Source organism: Equus asinus, unplaced genomic scaffold (genome assembly GCF_041296235.1).
Source record: "Equus asinus isolate D_3611 breed Donkey unplaced genomic scaffold, EquAss-T2T_v2 contig_176, whole genome shotgun sequence".
Classification (NCBI taxonomy): domain Eukaryota; kingdom Metazoa; phylum Chordata; class Mammalia; order Perissodactyla; family Equidae; genus Equus; species Equus asinus.
Window position 1 is genome coordinate 275,689 of NW_027224823.1, and position 17,510 is coordinate 293,198.

Here is a 17,510-nt window from a genome sequence, read left to right on the forward strand (position 1 = left end):
TTTATTTTTGTTTGTTTTGTATCTTTAATTGTGGTAAAATATACATAGCATAAAATTTACCATCTTTATCATTTTTAAGCAAACAGTTCAGTAGTGTTAGGTACGTTCACGTTGTTGTGCCACCAATCTCCAGAATTCTTTTTATCTTGTGAAGCTGAAACTCTATACCCACTAAACAATTCCTCATTCCCTCCCTCCTCTAGCCCCTAGCAACCACTTTTCCACTTTCTATCTCTCTTAATTTGGCTACTCTAGGTACCTCACATAAGCGGAATCATGCAGTATGTTGTCTTTTTTTGACTGGCTTATTTCATTTAGCATAGCGTCCTCAAGGTTCCTCTATGTTGCAGCATACATCAGAAATTCCTTCCTTTTTAGGGCTGAATAATATTCCATTGTATGTATATACTACATTTTGTTTAACCATTCACCCATTAATGGGCAGTGAAGATTGCTTTCACCTTTTTGCTGTTGGGAATAATGCTGCTATGAACATGGTGTACAAATATCTCTCTGAGTCCCTGCTTTCAATTCTTTTGGATGTCAGATTTACTGGATCATGTTTTTTATCTTTTGAGGAACTGTCATACTGTTTTCCATCATGGCTGTACCATTTTACATTCCCACCAGCAGTGCATAAGGGTTCCAATTTCTCCAAGTTCTCACCAACACGTATTATTTTCTCCTTTTTTCACAGTAGCTATCCTAATAAGTGTGAGATGATATCTCATTGTGGTTTTTATTTGCATTTCCCTAATGACTAGTAATGTTGAGCATCTTTTCATGTGCTTGTAGGCTATTTGTATATCTTTACAGAAATGTCTGTTCAAGTCTTTACTCATTTTTAAATTGGATTGTTTGGTTTTTGTTGTTGAATTTTAGACATTCTTTATATAGTCTGGATATTAACCCTTTATCAATTGTGTGACTTGCATATATTTTCTCCCATTCCTAGGTTGCCTTTTCACTCTGTTGATTGTGTCCTTTGGTGCACAGAAATTTGTAGTTTTTATGTAGTCCAGTTTATCTCTTTTTGCTTTTGTTGTCTGTGCTTTTGGTGTCATATCCAAGAAATCATTGGCAAGATCCACTTTATGAAGTTTTTCTCCCATGTTTTCTTCTAAGCATCTTACAGTTTTAGTTCTTATGGTTAGGTCTTTGATCTACTTTGAGTTAACTTTTTTATATGATGTAAAGTAAGGGCCCAACTTCTTTCTTCTGCATGAGATATCCAGTTTTCCCAACACCATTTGTTGAAGATACCATCCTTTATGATTGAATGGTCTTGACATCCTTGTTAAAGATCATTTGACCATATGCAAAGGTTTATTTCTGGGCTCTGTTTTCTATTTCATTGGTCTATATATCTGTCTTTATGCCAGTACTGAGCTGTTTTGATTACTATAACTTTGTAGTAAGTTTTGAAATCAGGGTGTGTGAGACCCTCAGCTCTGTTCTTTTTTCAAGATTGTTTTGCCTGTTTGGAGTCCCTTGAGATTCCATATGAATTTCAGGGTGGATTTTTCTATTTCTGCAAAACACTATTAGGATTTTATAGGGATTGCATTAAATTTGTAGATCGCTTTGGGTAGCATTGACTTCTTAACAATATTAAGTCTTCCAATCTGTGAACATGAGACGTCTTTCCATTTATTTGTGTCTTTAATGTATTTCAGATACATTTTGTAGTTTTCATTGTACAAGCCTTTGCCATCTTGGTTAAGTTTATTCCTTAATATTTTATTCTTTTTGATGCTTTTGTAAATGGATTGTTTTCTCTATTTCCTTTTTTAATTGTTTATTGTTAATGTATAGAAATGTAATAGAGTTTTGTATAGTCATGGAATTTCTTTAAAGTAGACATTATCTACAATTGGAAAATTTCCAGGATACATTATTAAATAAAAACAGATACATACTAAAGAACAATTCAGTAAGATCCAACTTATGTAAAGAAACCTCTATATACCTTTATATACTATTACTCTATATAATGAGCTTCTTTTTTCCCATTTACTCTGGGGTACAATATTCCTGCCTTGGAAAAGGAGCTTTCTCTTCCTCTCTCCCTATGCTTCAGTCATTCTTTCCTAGAAAGCATTTTCACTTGCTCTGTATCTTGTATTCTCAGTTTATCTATATTTTGGGTCAACTATGGGCCAAAGGCACTTGACCTTGATTTAAAATTTATGACTTCCACTTTTATAAGGGGAAAGGTTTTTCAATAGTTTTTTGAAAATAAATGCACAGTCAGTAGCTGCTTTTAAACAAATGCAAAATGCAGTCACAGGGCCCCATGAGAAGGAGCAGTAGAGGCGGAGTGAGGGAAAAGGAGAGTTACACTCACCGGACCAGCCAGTCTGTGGTATTAAGTTCATGCTGGAATCATCTGTGTTGATAAAAGGGTCTAACTGGAAATTCTCCTGGGCCATTCTGTTCATCAGGGTTTCTGAAATCTGGGATGCAATGCTGAGGTGAGCTTGGTCTTGTGAAATCGTGTTCATGCTGGAATCACCCATGAGGATAAAGCAGTGGGTCTAGGGATTTCCAGATAAACCTGTTTATCAGAGCACCAGAGGGCAGCCTATGATAGCCTAGTAGGTCTATCATGAAGCCTCTAGGAGTGCCCGTTTTCAATCCTGCTTGATGTGTCTCTCTCTGGAAATGAGTTTCTCTAGTGTGTCTCAACAGAAATTTTAAACTTTGTGATTAGTAGGCTTATTCTCATATAAAGGACACAATTTTTTTCCTTATTTAATAATTAGACCTATTAGATTTGCTCATAACCATGGTAGCTGGAATACTTTCTAGGCTGAGTTCAGTTTTGCACTTTGTCTCAATCTGCTTTGTTTTGTGTACATTTCCATATTTAGGAGTAAAGATGCAAGATTCTGAATTATAGTAGCTGACTGACTAATCCCAAAGACTCTGTGTTCCTGCCTTAATTTCTCCTGTAGTTGTAGTTAGCTCTCTGCTCATCCTTGTAGAAGCTCATGCAGATTGCCAAAAAGAAGGGGCTAACCAAATGAAATATGGTTTGTCTGTATCCACTCTAGAGAATTGAGCAACTACTAAAAATTATAATTTGGAGATTATGTAACAGCATGGGAAAATGCATATCATCTAATCTAAGTGGGAAAGAAAAACTAAAAAGGATCTTATATGTAAAGTAGTCATAATTGCAATGTTAAAAAAATTCTTTTAATAGAAGAAACTCTGGAAGGAAATATTCCCAAATTCTAATAGTGGTTGTGTGAAGTTGGTGTCATTGGATGATTTTTTTTCTTTTTCTTTTTTTTCTAATTAAATATAGATTATTATAAAAACTTTTTAAACATCTGTGACCAATATTCAGCTGAGTGTTTTTACTGGGCTAGTATAGGATTATATGGTGATACCCTAATTTCATACTGGTAACATCAATCTTTGTCTCCTTTTACCAAGGAGTCCATGTATCAGGTTACCTTTGGTTAAGACTTATTTATGGATAAATGGATTTATATAACATGCTTTTCTTAAGCAGTATATGAAAAATATGAAAAGGTGAATTATGCTACTATAATATGAAATATGTTTCTAACAAAACTCTTTTGCCCTCTTATCTATAATAAAACTCTGAAAATAAAGATTTGTTAGTAGTAGGGCATAAGTTATGGTTTCCAGCTTTTGAAGGAAAGAAATAAAGAGGGAGAGTTTAAGCTGGCTTACTCCTTCATAAAGCCAGGTTAACCCATCGTACATGAAGATAGTTGTGAATTATCTATAGCTGTCCACATAGCTCTTACCAGTGAACAGGCACAAGAGCACGAGCTCTGGAACCAGACCACTTGGATTCAAAGTCTGATAACTTCTCTGAGTGACCTTGGGCAAGTGACCTACCCTCTCTGGGATTCAGTTTCCTTGCCTGTCAAACGGAGATAGTAATAGTGCCTACCTTGTAAGGTTATGGGGAAGATTAAATGTGTCACTGTGTGAAAATAGTGCCTGGTACATAATAAGTAATAGAAGTTTGGCTATTTTTATTATTAAAACTGTTACTAAGAAATTCTTCTCTAATGTATTAATATTTTAGATGGTTGGCATAGATAAAAAGCAGAGTTTGGAAGCCAAAAAAACCCAAGTGCTGATTGCAGATGTTGATAATGAGCTAACTGAACAACAGAGAAAGATATTTTCTTTAATACAGGAGAAAACAGCACTGCGACAAATGTTAGAGAGGGTTACTGCAGAAAAGGAGCAACTGAAGACTGACCTGAGGGACAGTATTGGAATGGTGAGATTCAGCAATGTGTTTTTGTCTTTGTATGTTTTAGATTTTTACAACTTTATTGAGGTATAATTTACATGCAATAAATGTATCTGATGTGAGTGTCCAGTGTGATGACTTTTGACAAATGTCTCTACTTGTGTTCTCTCCACCCCAGCAAGTTCCCTCCCACCTCCACCCAGGCAATCCTGATCTCATCCTCTGCCCCACATAGTCACTGTCCTGATGTTTTCCACCTCAGCTCACTGTCTCTTCTAGAACTTCACACAAATAGAATCACACTGCATGTGCTCTTTTGTCTCACTTCTTTCTACACTCCTTTTTACTGCTTGGTAGTCTTCCGGTGTATGAATAGGCCACAATTTGTTTAGCCTTTATCCTATATTGATGGAAATTTGAGTTATCTCTACTATTTGGGTATTTTGAATAAAGCTGCTATAAACATTCTCATACAAATGTTTTTATGAACATATATTTTTTATTTCTCTAGAGTATGGATCTAAGTGAAATAGCTGGGTCATAGGGAGATGTATGTTTAGCTTGGTAAGAATTTACTAGGCTGATTTCCAAAGTATAGTTGCACCGTTTTACATTCTCATCAGCACATTAAGAGAATTCTGATGGCTCCACATCCCCACCAACACTTCATATTATTGGTGTTTTTAATTTTAGCCATTTCTATTGGGTGTAACCTTGTTTTGATTTGCCTTTCCCTAATGACTAAAGATGTTGAGCATCTTTTTATGTGCTTATTGTGTATCTTTCTATAAACTGTTCTCTCAGTGATGTGTTGTATAGATTTCAATGTACAGATCTTGGACATATTTTGTTAATTGGTTCCTAAGTGTTTCTATTTTATTTATGCTGTTGTAATTTTTCTTAAATTTCATGTTTAATTGTTGTTAATGTTTGCCAATATTTTCAAACCTACTTTAGTTTTTGTTTCTATATGTGGGGGCAATCTAATGTGTAATAGATTGAAATTAATATTTTCAGAAGTTTGCTATGGATCACAGTAGACCCTGACCTTTTGTGTAATTTTCCATGTTTCTTAGGATTGTCTGTTTGGTCAAAGAGCTGAATGTAAATAAGAGTACAGACAAAAGTTGTATTTTCTTCTCGGTATCTGTCTTGTAATGTTTTTTGGTCTTGATACTTGAGAATGTCACTCTTTAAGCATAATAACTAAGATTAGTCCAATTCATGCTAGCAAAGGACGGCTGCTGTTTTGAGCTTGCTCAAAATCAAAGCCATCCCAGCATATGAAAAGCCTATAACCTGCAGTCTCATCGTCTATCGATGAAAGCTTAGAAACAGTCTCTTTTGGCTTCAGGGTAGAAAACAAGCAAACCTCTTATGATGGAATACTAAATCCAGTTCTAATTCTCGTGGTAGGAATGTAAGTTGAGCAATAAAGAAACAGCATAAGAAAGCAGATTCTTGGCATTTACATGATCAAAATAGACTCACTTTCTTTTTAAGTTAGTCTTTTCCAATATAGTTTGCCATGATTTCTCCATTTTCAGGCTGAGGTAAATGCTGATTTTTACCTGATTTCCTAAATGTAAGCTAGTGTCATTTAATCTCAACTTTTTAAAAATTCTAGACCATTGAAAACCAGGAAGAATTAAGAATTCTTAGAGGTGAACTTAAAAAGCAACAAGAGATAGTTGCACAAGAAAAGAACTGTACCATAAAGAAAGAGAAAGAGCTTTCTAGGACCTGTGAGAAACTGGCAGAAGTTGAAGAAAAGCTAAAGGAAAAGGTGAATTTTTAAAGTTATCTTCCTGGCCATATTTCCTGACTAAACTTTTTTTTTTTGGTGATAAATTTTGGTTCTAATAGACCTAAATTCCAGAAATAGAATGTACCTCCCAAATGAACAGCTCTCAATGCTAATATTTTGGACAGTTTGAACTCACACTAGGATCTTAGCTAACCTCTTTTGTGTGTATTATATTATCCTAGAGTCTTTCAATGAGAGGGGGCCTTGGTTCATCTAAACTACTCATGATGTATTCATTCATTCATCAAATATTTATTGAGCATTACCGTGGGCCAGGCACTGTTCTGGGCACTTGATATACATTAGTCAGTAAAACAAAGCTCCTGCCCTTATATAGAGCTATATTAGTCATTCTCTAAACTCTAAGATTTGTCACTATTACCATCTCTTAGATGTTTGCAAGTTCCTGAATTATTTCTTTTTTAGAAGTAAGGTGCTGTTGTAATATAATTGTGTAAGAGCTAAGACTGTTAGAACAATTGTACTGCTCTAGTAATTCTAAAATGGACCCACTGATATCTTTCTGTTTATCCTAAGAACAGTGCTACATGCATTATAAATAGCGTAGTGTTTCCATTGTGCTTCTGTGGAATGTTTTTTTCCTAATATATGTTCTCTTAATTCTCATCCCTTTCACTATAACCTAATTGAATTTACTAAAACCTCCTGTCTATTTCATACTCCTCCCAAAGAGGTGATATCAATAGGCTTATGTAAAAGTTAATGCCTCAGTGTTTGTGTGGGCCATCCCCTAAAGACCTTATTGGAACTAAAAATAAATTATCCAAAAAGGTTTTAAGAGATGAGGAATTACAGTTTATTTGCCAGGTACATCTATATATTTAGTCAGTCTCTTTTCTTTTTAAATTTTTCGCATTTTTACTTTGCCTCCTTGATTAACCAAGTGACACTATGTTAGTTTCTTAGGACTTCTGTGTCAAATTATCATAAACTTGCTGGCATAAAAACAATGGAAATTTATTCTGTCACATTTCTAGATTCTCGAATTCCAAAATCATGGTGTCGGAGGACCATGCTTCTTCTGAAGGCTCTAGAGAAGAGTCCTTCCTTGCCTTGTGCTATCCGTGGCTCCCGCTGTCCTCGATAGTCCTTGTTCTGTAGCTGCATCACTTCAATCTCTGTCTCCATCTTCACAGGATCTTCTCTGTGTCTCTGTGCGTCCTTTCCCGTCTCTTATGAGGACATTCTCATTGGATTTAGGGCCCAACCCTAGTCCAGTAGGGTATCTTCTCAATCCTTAACTAATTACATCTGCAAAAACCCTCTTTCCAAATCGGATCACATTGAGGTTCTGGGTAGACTTGAATTTTGGGTGGGACCCTCTTCAGCCCAGTACAGACACTATGCCTAGAAGCTGCTTTACTTTCAGTGCTGCTTGTCTGTTTCCACTAGGGTAGTGTGCAGGGCTGTGATAATGATTCTCTCAGTTTGGCAAAGTACATTTTACATAAGAATTTTAAGATAATATGGCAAAATGGTAATAATAAAAACTTTATTTCTTAAGAGCCAACAACTCCAAGAAAAACAGCAACAACTTCTTAGTGTACAAGAAGAGATGAGTAAGATGCAGGAAAAGATGAATGACGTGGAGAATATAAAGAATGAATTAAGGAACCGAGAATTAACGTTGGAACGTATGAAAATGGAGAGGCTAGAGTTGGCTCAGAAACTCCGTGAAAATTATGAGGACATAAAATCCATAACCAAAGAAAGAAATGATCTACAGAAATTACAAGAGTCCTTTGAAGTAGAGAGAGAGAAACTTAAAGAATACATAAGAAGAATTGAAGTTAAGGTCAGTTAGACCCTTTTCTTCATCTGTTGTGTTTCCTTAAAACTGAGCCAATTGGGAAGGGGGGCAGTGTTGAGATGATGTTGTTAAAATATTCTTTAAACTTCACATGCTAATAAAGGGTCTGGAAACAAAAGAAGAACTCAAAATTGCGCACATGCATCTGAAAGAACACCAAGAAACTATTGATAAACTCAGAGAAGTTGTTTCAGAGAAGACAGATGAAATATTAAATATGCAAATACATTTAGAAAACACAAATACTGCCTTAAAAGCACAGGTATTTTTTTAAAGTTGTTATCTGAGTAGCTGAGAGTTTGAATCAGGTCTTTTGTGTAAAGAAACAAGATATGAGTTAGCCTAAAATTGGAGACAAGTAAAGATTTGCCTATTAATTTAGAAACTATTATTTAGCTTTTTATCAAATCTATCTATATCATAATTTATTGTATGCTTATCTCAAGATCCAAGAACTTCAGGAGAAAGAACATCAACTTCTTAAGGCAAAAAATGATCTCAAGGAAAATATGCATCAAACAGAGCAATTGAAGAAGCAATTAGAGGCCCAGAATTCAACTCTGGAAACTATAGAAACAGAGAAGTTCAAATTGACTCAGAAACATCTTGAGAACCTTGAAGAAATAAAACTTGTTGCTAAGGAAAGAGATGGCCTCAGAAGAGTGGAGGAAACCCTCAGAACGGAGCGAGAGCAGCTCAGGGAAAGCCTGCGAGAGACGGAAGCTACAGTAAGCGATACTCCTTCCCTCCCTCGTGAGGAAGCGTGGGCTTTGCTGACAGCAGTGAGCCCTGCTTTCACATGATGGTGCTGCTGGTGTGAGTGAACTGATAGAAACTTTTAGGCACGTAACTTGGTATTGTTCTTGAAAATTGTAAATTCTGTAAGCAATATTTTCTTCATAGACTTTATCCTACATGTATACTTAATCAATTGTTAAGATAAAGAAATATATATATATACATACACATATATACACCACAGTGTTGTTCATTGTAGCAATTTGTAATAAAAAATGGGATACAATCTGAATGTCCATCAGAAGGAAACTGGGTAAACAAGAGCAATATGTCAGAATACTATGCAACACCTAATAAAAAAATGGAATAGATTTGACCGTCCTAATATGGAAAGCCCAGAATGACTCTTAGGAGGAAAAGCAAGCTGTAGAATAGTGCACATATAACATGTTTGCCTCTGGAAAGTGGGAGCAGGCTGTGGGAGGTGGGGACGGGGAGGAAAAGCTTATCACTTTCTAACAACAAAAATACAGAGTAAGAAGTAATAGTTTTATTATTTTTACTAAGAAAATATGTTATTTTCATTAAAAAAATACTAACATTTTAACATTAAGATATGTCACTGTTCTCAAAATTTCTCTAATGATGAAGAATCTGGAAAAACAAGAGGAACTAAGAATTGCTCACATGCATCTGAAGGAGCACCAGGAAATTATTGATAAACTCAGAGGGATTGTTTCTGAGAAGACAGATGAAATATCAAATATGCAGATGGATTTAGAAAATTCAAACACTAAATTACAAGAAAAGGTATGGGGGGAGGGGAGGGTTATTTGATTGGCTGTCTGACTTATTTGTGCCTATAATCCTCTGGGGATATGAAATAGTTTAGCCACATTGGAAGACACGTTGGCAGTGTTTACTGACACTGAACATGTACATGCCTGTGGCCCAGCGATTATAGGTATGTACCTGAGAGAAAAGAACGCATACTTCCACATAAAGATATGTACAAGAATGTTCATAGCAGCTCTAATCATAATAGTGAAAAACTGAAAACAACTCAGATGCCTTTCACTGGGAGAATGGATTTACACCTTGTGGTTTATAAGTTCAAAAACAGGCAAAGTCACCTAAGATGACCAAGGTCATGATAGTGGTTGGCTGTAGTAAGGGGGCACACAGGAACTTTTTGGGGTGCTAGAAATGTTCTATATTTTAATCTGGGTTGTTATTACATAGATGTAAACATATGTCAAGAATAATTGAACTATACACTTAAGATTAGTGCACTTATGTGTATATGTACATGAGTGCATCTATATACATGTGTATATATGCACAAGTATATATATGTATATATATGTACACTTGTGTGTATATGTACATATGTACACACTTGTGTGTATATATATATACACTTACGTATATAATCTCAAAAGAAAATAACTTCTGTGTGGAATTATGCAGAATATTAATGAGTGACATTAGAAGCCTATTGTCTTAATCAATTTAGAAACTATTCTTTATACTTGTCTTAAAAACCATCTGTATCCTGACATGTTATTTTATGATTATCTTGATAAGATCCAAGAACTTAAGGCAAATGAACATCAGCTTTTTAAGTTAAAAGAAGATGTCAGTGAGACACAGAAAAAAATGTCCGAGATAGAGCGATTGAAGAAACAATTCAAGGCCCAAAGTTTAACTCTGGATAAAATAGAAACGGAAAACTTAAACTTGGCTCAGAAACTTCATGAAAATCTTGAAGAAATGAAATCTGTAATGAAAGAAAGAGATAATCTAAGAAAAGTGGAAGAGGCACTCAAACTGGAGAGAGACCAACTGAAGGCAAACCTACAAGAAACCATAGCTAGAGTGAGTTATACTCTTTCTTCCTGTCCAGCACACATATTTTTAATACAAGAAGCTTCCTTCTCTTTTAAATAAATGATACTGTTGGTGAAAAAGTAAATGTTAGAGCCTTTTAGGGAGACAGTTTGACAATATCTTATTAAAAATTTATCAGCATATACGTTTGTTACAGCAATTCCATTCCTAGGAATTTATCCAACCAATACATTCACACATTTGGGCAGAAATACAACAGCATTCACTGCAGCATTGTTTGTGGTAAACAAAAGCTAAAAGCAATCCAAGTGTCCGCCATAAGGCACTGGCTAAGTGGGGTTTGTCTGTATAAGGGAACACTAAGCATAAGAATGGGACACTTTTTCTGTGACGTTGATCTAGAAGGGTGTCCAAGGGGTCTGAAAGGAGAAGAGCAAGCAGCCAGTTCAACAAGGAGCAGGACTAGGATGGGCGAGGTGAGGGACAGGGTCTGTACTCTCTATCCTTCCATACTGTTCTGATTTGGGGGTGGTGTGTTGGTGGTTTTTAACTGTGAGAATGCATTTTTTTACTTTAACTAGTTCATCATTAAGAAAAGATAATGTGCCTTTATATTATCATATTTCTCAATTTCTTCTAATAATAAAGGATCTGGAAACACAACAAGAACTGAAAATTGCTCGTATGCATTTGAAAGAACACCAGGAAACTATTGATAAATTCAGAGAGAGAGTTTCAGAAAAGACAACCCAGATTTCAAATATTCAAAAGGATTTAAATAAGGCAAAAGATGAATTACAGGAAAAGGTATTGTTGTTTTATTCTTTTGGGAGTAGTTGTGTCCAAAATTATTTGTAGACTCAGCAAGGAGATAGAAATAGATATATAGACATAGATATGTGCTTGTATGTAACAAATAGACTATTTTCCGTCCTTGAAGGAGTTCTGTTTGCATTCTAACTTGTTTTATAATTATCTCAAGATCCGAGAACTTCAGAAAAAAGAGCTTCAACTTCTTAAAGTGAAAGAAGATGTCAGTAAAACTCATTAAAAAATGAATGAAACGGAAGGATTGAAGAAGCAGTTTGAGGCCCAAAATTTATCTATGCAAAATGTGGAAATGGATAACTTACACTTGACTAAGAAACTTTATGAAAGCCTTGAAGAAATAAGAATTGTAGCTGAGGAGAGAGATGAGCTAAGGAGCATAAAAGTCTCTCAAAAATGGAAAGAGACCAATTCAGAGAAACCTTAAGAGAAATGATAGCTAGAGCGAGTTCAGAATCTACCCCTATCTAGTAACTATTTATAAGAAACAAGCTTTTTTGAAAAGGGTAGCAATGTTTTTACTTTTTTTTTCTGGGAAATTTCTACAAACGGAGGATAATGGGAAAACTATTACTATAACTTTTCACACAAACAGGCAAGTACAGTTTTAAAAGAAGCTAAAATCTATTTCAGAAAATACCATTTTAATTCTTTATTTTTAAGAAAAAATTTGTTAAATAAGCAGACTATTTTCTTTAATGAAATTTTAAAAGAGTTTTTAAACCAAGAAATAGCATTATTCTCAATGGAGAAATAGTTGAAGGATTCGATTTACAAAAGATTAAATAGCCCATCTCTCTATCTCTACCTGATAGGGTTAGACGTGGGCTCTTGTTAGTGACATTAGAAGGGAAGAAGGCAAGATGAATACAAAAAAAGAAATTGAACTGAATCCTCTAAAAAGTAATGTAAACTTCAGATCAATAAGAAAGTTTATGAAATCTATAAAAATCTTTTTCATTCTCATATTTCAATAGTGAAGAAAGAATAAAGTGGAAAACAGTATCATTTGCAATCTCAATAGAAACATCAGACACTTGGGAATCATATTTATGTGGACCCTAACTAAATTTATAAAGAGATTTAATTCATTCAACAAATATTCATTGAACAATTAGTCTTCTGGGTACTGCAGTAAATAAGATAAACAAATGGGAGAAAATGTTTTGTTTTGTACTTGTAGTCAGAAATACAAAATGTAGGCAGGGTATGAATTTTCTGGTCCAAGGTGCTGGGAAGAATATATGAATGGAGCTTGGAGCACCATGGACAGTACAGACAGTCGTGCTAGCATGTTTAGTTGGCAATAATTATTCTACTGCAGAGATCTGGAAGAGTAGGAACCAGAGATAAATCTAAAACCTAATTTGCAGCTATGAACGTTACAGGAACAGATTCTGTCTCCAAAAAATATGTGGTTCTCCCACTTTTTTCCCCAATGAGTTGAGGTTACTCACTAAAAGACTTCATGATACTATTATTCATTTTCTGACCATTTTTTACATTTTTTTGTGTTACAAGTATAATATTTGATTCCATTATTGAAATAATGTACAATGTGTAATTGAAAAAGTAAATGATTAGACATTATATATGAATGGAGTTATAGCTGAAGCCTTGTTTATTTCTTTCCATCCAAGCAGGACCAACAGAACATCAAAGAGGTATTAAAATATGAAAAAATGTTGCTATGTGATGGAAAACAGCACCTTACAGAAAGCCTGAGAGAAAAGTGCTTTAGGATAAAAGTAAGTGCCCCTGTTCAAATTACAAATAAATATTGGGGCCCTTCCAAAGGCCTGAGGAGTCACAGGCACCTCTATGGAATGAATAGATAATGCTCAGTATTCTTCTAAACTTCATAATCTAGTACAGATATGTGTGTGCATACATGCATACATACACAAACAAAACAGTGGGGTTTGGGGCCGGCCCTGGGGCCAAGTGGTTAAGTTTCTGCTCCCGCTTCGGCAGCCCAGGGTTTCCCCAGTTCAGATCCTGGGCACAGACATGGCACCGCTTGTCAGGCCACGCTGAGGCAGCATCCCACATAGCAAAACCAGAGGCACTCACAACTAGAATATACAATTATGTACTGGGGAGGCTTTGGGGAGAAGAAGAAAAAAGATTGGCAACAGATGTTAGCTCAGGTGCCAATCTTTGAAAAAAAACAGTAGGGTTTATGATTTTGAGGCTTCACTGGAAAGGTGGTATTTCAGCAGATACCTGAAAGGAGTCAATGGTTGAGACATACAGGTATCTGGTGGAGAGCAGAACAGGCAGGGAGAACAGCAAGGACAGAGCTCCTGAAGCAGAAGCTGCCTAGTGGGCTCCAGCAACATCAACAAGGGGGAAAGCTAATGAGAAACGAGGTCAGAGTTAACAGGAGGAAGCAGGCTGTGGGGCTTTTAAAAGACTTTGGGTTTTACTCTGAACGAGATGTGGATCCACTGGAGAGTTTTGACCACAAGAGAGACATGGTCTGACTTACATTTTAAAGGGATAGCTCTGATTGTTGTGTTGAAAATTAAGTGATAGCAGGAAGACTATTTGAAAGACTAATTTCAGTAATCATGCGAAGATGGTGATGGCTTGGCCCAGAGAGGTAGTAGTGGAAGCAGTGAGAAGTGTGTGGATTCTGAACATGTAGTGAGGGTAAAGCCAACAGGATTTACTGTCACCCCTATTAGAACACAAGATCCCTAAAGACTTCTGTGTGTTGTTTATGGCTGCATCACTTAGCACAGTCCTGACAGAAGTCAGCCTTCAATATGTATTTATTAAAAGTACAAATGAATGACTAGACAGTGCTGCTCCAACCATAAGGTGATTCCTCCTAAGACCAAAGGCAAGAATCCCCTCTCCAACATCCCAGATTAATGAACATCTATCTAGGTTTTCCTTAAATTATTAAAAGGAGAGCTCATTATTGTCAGAAGCCCCTTACTCTATTGTTTAGCACCCTGAACTAAATATGTTAATACCCGATTGAATGTAAAGTGTTCTTCCACCTGTGCCCTGACCAGCTTGTCACCTGTCTGGTCTCTAGAAAGTTGAGCTGCTGGGCCTAGGCCTAATGGGTGTCTGCCATACACAAGGCACTAGACTGGGTGCTTTACCTCATGAGACAGAGTTTATTGTTCCATTTATAAACAAAGAAATTGAGGCCCAGGAGGAAGTTTAGTCATTGCCCAAGGTCACACAGCTGGTAAATTGGTAAAATTAGGATTTGAAACCAAGTCTAAGTTTAAAACTTGGGTATAGAAGCATTTCTACAAATGTAATTTTATTTCCTTTAATTTATAGTGTCTGTATGTATTTTATAGGTTATATTTAGATATTATCTAACATTTTACTTAATTCCCTAGAAAACTTTGTGGAAATTATTGTACTCTTCATTTTGTAGTTGGGAGAATGGCTCAAGGATTTCCCCAGTCAGGAAGTGACAGGGCTAGAACCTGAACTCTAACTCTGATAAAAGGTGAGAAATCTCAGATTCTAGGCAGATAATAGAACGTAGGTCATGTGATTTGTTGTCACTCGTTTTGATGCTGGCTCAGTGAGCTGAGGAGTCGAAAGAAACATTTCTTGGACTCTCAAGGTCTGGCAGTAGTGCTCTTTTATTCAGGAAGTAGCATGGAGTAGCATGGGGACAGGACCTATGGGCAGTGAAGAGCTGCAAACATGGGTTGAGGGTAGGGCTAAATTTATAAGGCATAAGTATGTGAGTTGCTTCTTTACAAGACAAAGGAAAAATTAGGTAAAAAAAGTATCAGTGCAGGTGGAGTCTGGTTATCAGGTGGTCTTATAACTTTGGGTAAGAATCAGATTGAATGAGGTCAGGATGTCCCATGCTTCTGTGAGGATGATATAGATTGGTATGTAGGCCAGGAAGCCTTGGGCTTTTCTCCCTGAGGCATCCTTGATCCTCATCAGTTTTATCTGCTCACTCACACCACCTATTGTCAACAGAAGCTAGCATTCAGCCTTGAGCTACAATACATACTAGATTGAATTCATGCAAATTTCTCTTCCAACTTTGTAAATGTTCATTCAAATCATGGATGTTTAGAAGACTAAAAGAAAATGTATCAAAATGATAACAATGGTTGTTTCTGGTTTTCTTTGTTATAGCTGTTTTATAGAGGATTAGAATTGGCCACCCCAAGATATATCTCTTTGGCATGAAGATTATTTTGGGCTGGTTACTTTCAAAAACTGCAGACATGAGAGAAACTCTGAAAAGTAGAAGTTACCCTTTGTAAGAGACATTTCCATTTGTAAGGGAAATCTCCATCTGTAAAGATGTCTCCCTCTCTGTACCAGGAAGAAGGGGGATGACCTTACCTCTAGAAACTCTTATCAATGCGGAAGGCAAGGACTTAAATCTGCATAATAACCTTACTCTTGTTTACTGTACTTGTCTGGTAACCTCCCATACTGACTCCCCCTACCCACAACATCCTCCTTTGTCTTTAGCTGAAGATGATATTTAAGGTGAGAGCTTCCGCCATTTTGGTGAGTTGCTCAGTTTTCCTGGGTCTCTCCCATGTATACATGTTATAAAGCTTTGTTTAATTTTCTCCTGTTATTCTGTCTCATGTGAATTTAATTTGCTGTCCAGCCAGAAGGACCTAGAGCGTGTAGAGGAAATATCTTCCTCCCCTACAGTTTAAACTTCTTAAATTTCCACAATGATTATAATTATTTCTATAATCCAAAATCGACAATAACATTTTCTTTTTGTTTTTTATACACAAAAGTCTCAATTTATTTCTGCCCTATAGAAAGTGTTAAAGCATAAATTTTGTTACAATTCCAGAGCTAGGACTACTTATTGTTAAAGTAGAATGAATTATTAAATTGAATGAATTCTCACTGCCTTTAGGAGCTTCTGAAGAGATACACAGAGATGGATAGTCATTATGAGTGCTTAAATGGACTCTGTCTTGACTTGGAGAGGGAAATTGAAACCCAAAGAGAGCTTTCAATTAGAGTAAAAGCAAACCTCTCACTTCCACATCCACAAACCAGACAGATTCAGAAACTTCTCACTGCCAACCAGAGATGTTCCATGGAGTTCCACAGAGTCATGAAGAAACTCAAGGTACCACCTGTTTTAGTAATATCTTTGTAAATATTGCCATTAATTTCAGTTACAAACCAGTATATTTAAGTCCTGCTTTGGGAGTTGGTGTATTTGCTAATTAGTACATTTGCTACTGAATTAAAGATGGCATGGGTCTGAGAATAGCATGTGCAGGATCCTCAGTGCATCTAGGACCTGCTCATTCAACAAAACCTGAGCTCTGCCTTTGGCCTTAACAATGTGTCAGGGTGCTGGGGAGACAGAGATGAGCAAGCGCTAAATCTCTCCTAGTCCAGTGGGTGAGGCAGACATTTGAACAGGTGAGAAGTGCAGTAGTGGACAATGTCCTGGAGAACAAGTTGGACAAGACTGGACTGGAAGCTGGGCTCAAGCAGTAAAGCTTAGAGTTCATTTTAGAGATGAGGAGGGGTCACTGGACAGTTATTTTAAGTGGTGGCAGTAATGTGATCGGGTTGCCATTGTAGAGACTTCACTACAGACAAAGAAGAAATGAGTCTGCAGGGGATGATAAGCCTGGTGGCAGAGAGAAGAGACAAGAGGCAGTTACAATTGTCCTGATGAGATGTGATGGGTGACAGTACTATGGGGGAAGGATTCATAGGGATGGAAAGGATGAAAGAAGTTAAAGAAATATTTGGCAGTTTACAATAGTAGGTCCATGTGCTTGACAGTGGAGGGAGGGGAGGGAAGTTCAGACTGAGCCCCAGGATTTGGGCTTAGCCGGGTTTGTGGATAGTGGTGCCATTAACTGATAGAAAGAAAAAACGAAAGGGAGAAGGCAGGTGAGGCAGGAGGAGAGATCTGGTGTTTAATTTGAGATGTTTTGAGATAGAAATACCTATAATGGAACATCCAGGAAGAGAAACCAAGTAGGCTTTTAGTTGTGAATCTGAGGTTTGTCAGGAGAAAAATCAGGACCACAGATAAAGATGTGGGATCCATCAGCATTTGGTGATAGATAGTACAACAGGTGTGAATGAGGCCACCCAGAAGTATAATAGAGTGAAGATAAAAGAGAACTCTGGAAAAGATCAGTTCTCAAGAGGCAGTAGCAGAAAAGAGAGCAACACATGAGTTTGAGGTTGGAAAAGTCAGAGAG

The 17,510-nt window shown here is 36.5% G+C and overlaps 1 protein-coding gene and 1 long non-coding RNA gene across 4 annotated transcripts in view; one reads left to right on the forward strand and one right to left on the reverse strand.

The window, feature by feature from the left end:
* LOC139043137 (centromere-associated protein E-like) overlaps nt 1-17,510 on the forward strand; it is a 79,788-nt gene that overhangs the window by 41,359 nt on the left and 20,919 nt on the right. Inside the window, exons 24-33 of the mRNA XM_070503444.1 lie at nt 4,073-4,273; nt 5,874-6,032; nt 7,579-7,869; nt 7,988-8,146; nt 8,331-8,612; nt 9,274-9,432; nt 10,210-10,500; nt 11,122-11,280; nt 12,945-13,049; nt 16,190-16,408. Of these exons, the coding sequence (XP_070359545.1) occupies nt 4,073-4,273; nt 5,874-6,032; nt 7,579-7,869; nt 7,988-8,146; nt 8,331-8,612; nt 9,274-9,432; nt 10,210-10,500; nt 11,122-11,280; nt 12,945-13,049; nt 16,190-16,408 (2,025 nt within the window). The remainder of the gene's footprint in view (nt 1-4,072; nt 4,274-5,873; nt 6,033-7,578; nt 7,870-7,987; nt 8,147-8,330; nt 8,613-9,273; nt 9,433-10,209; nt 10,501-11,121; nt 11,281-12,944; nt 13,050-16,189; nt 16,409-17,510) is intronic.
* Nucleotides 1-17,510, reverse strand: part of LOC139043140 (uncharacterized) — a 51,080-nt gene that overhangs the window by 4,902 nt on the left and 28,668 nt on the right. The gene's annotated exons all lie outside the window — the stretch shown is intronic.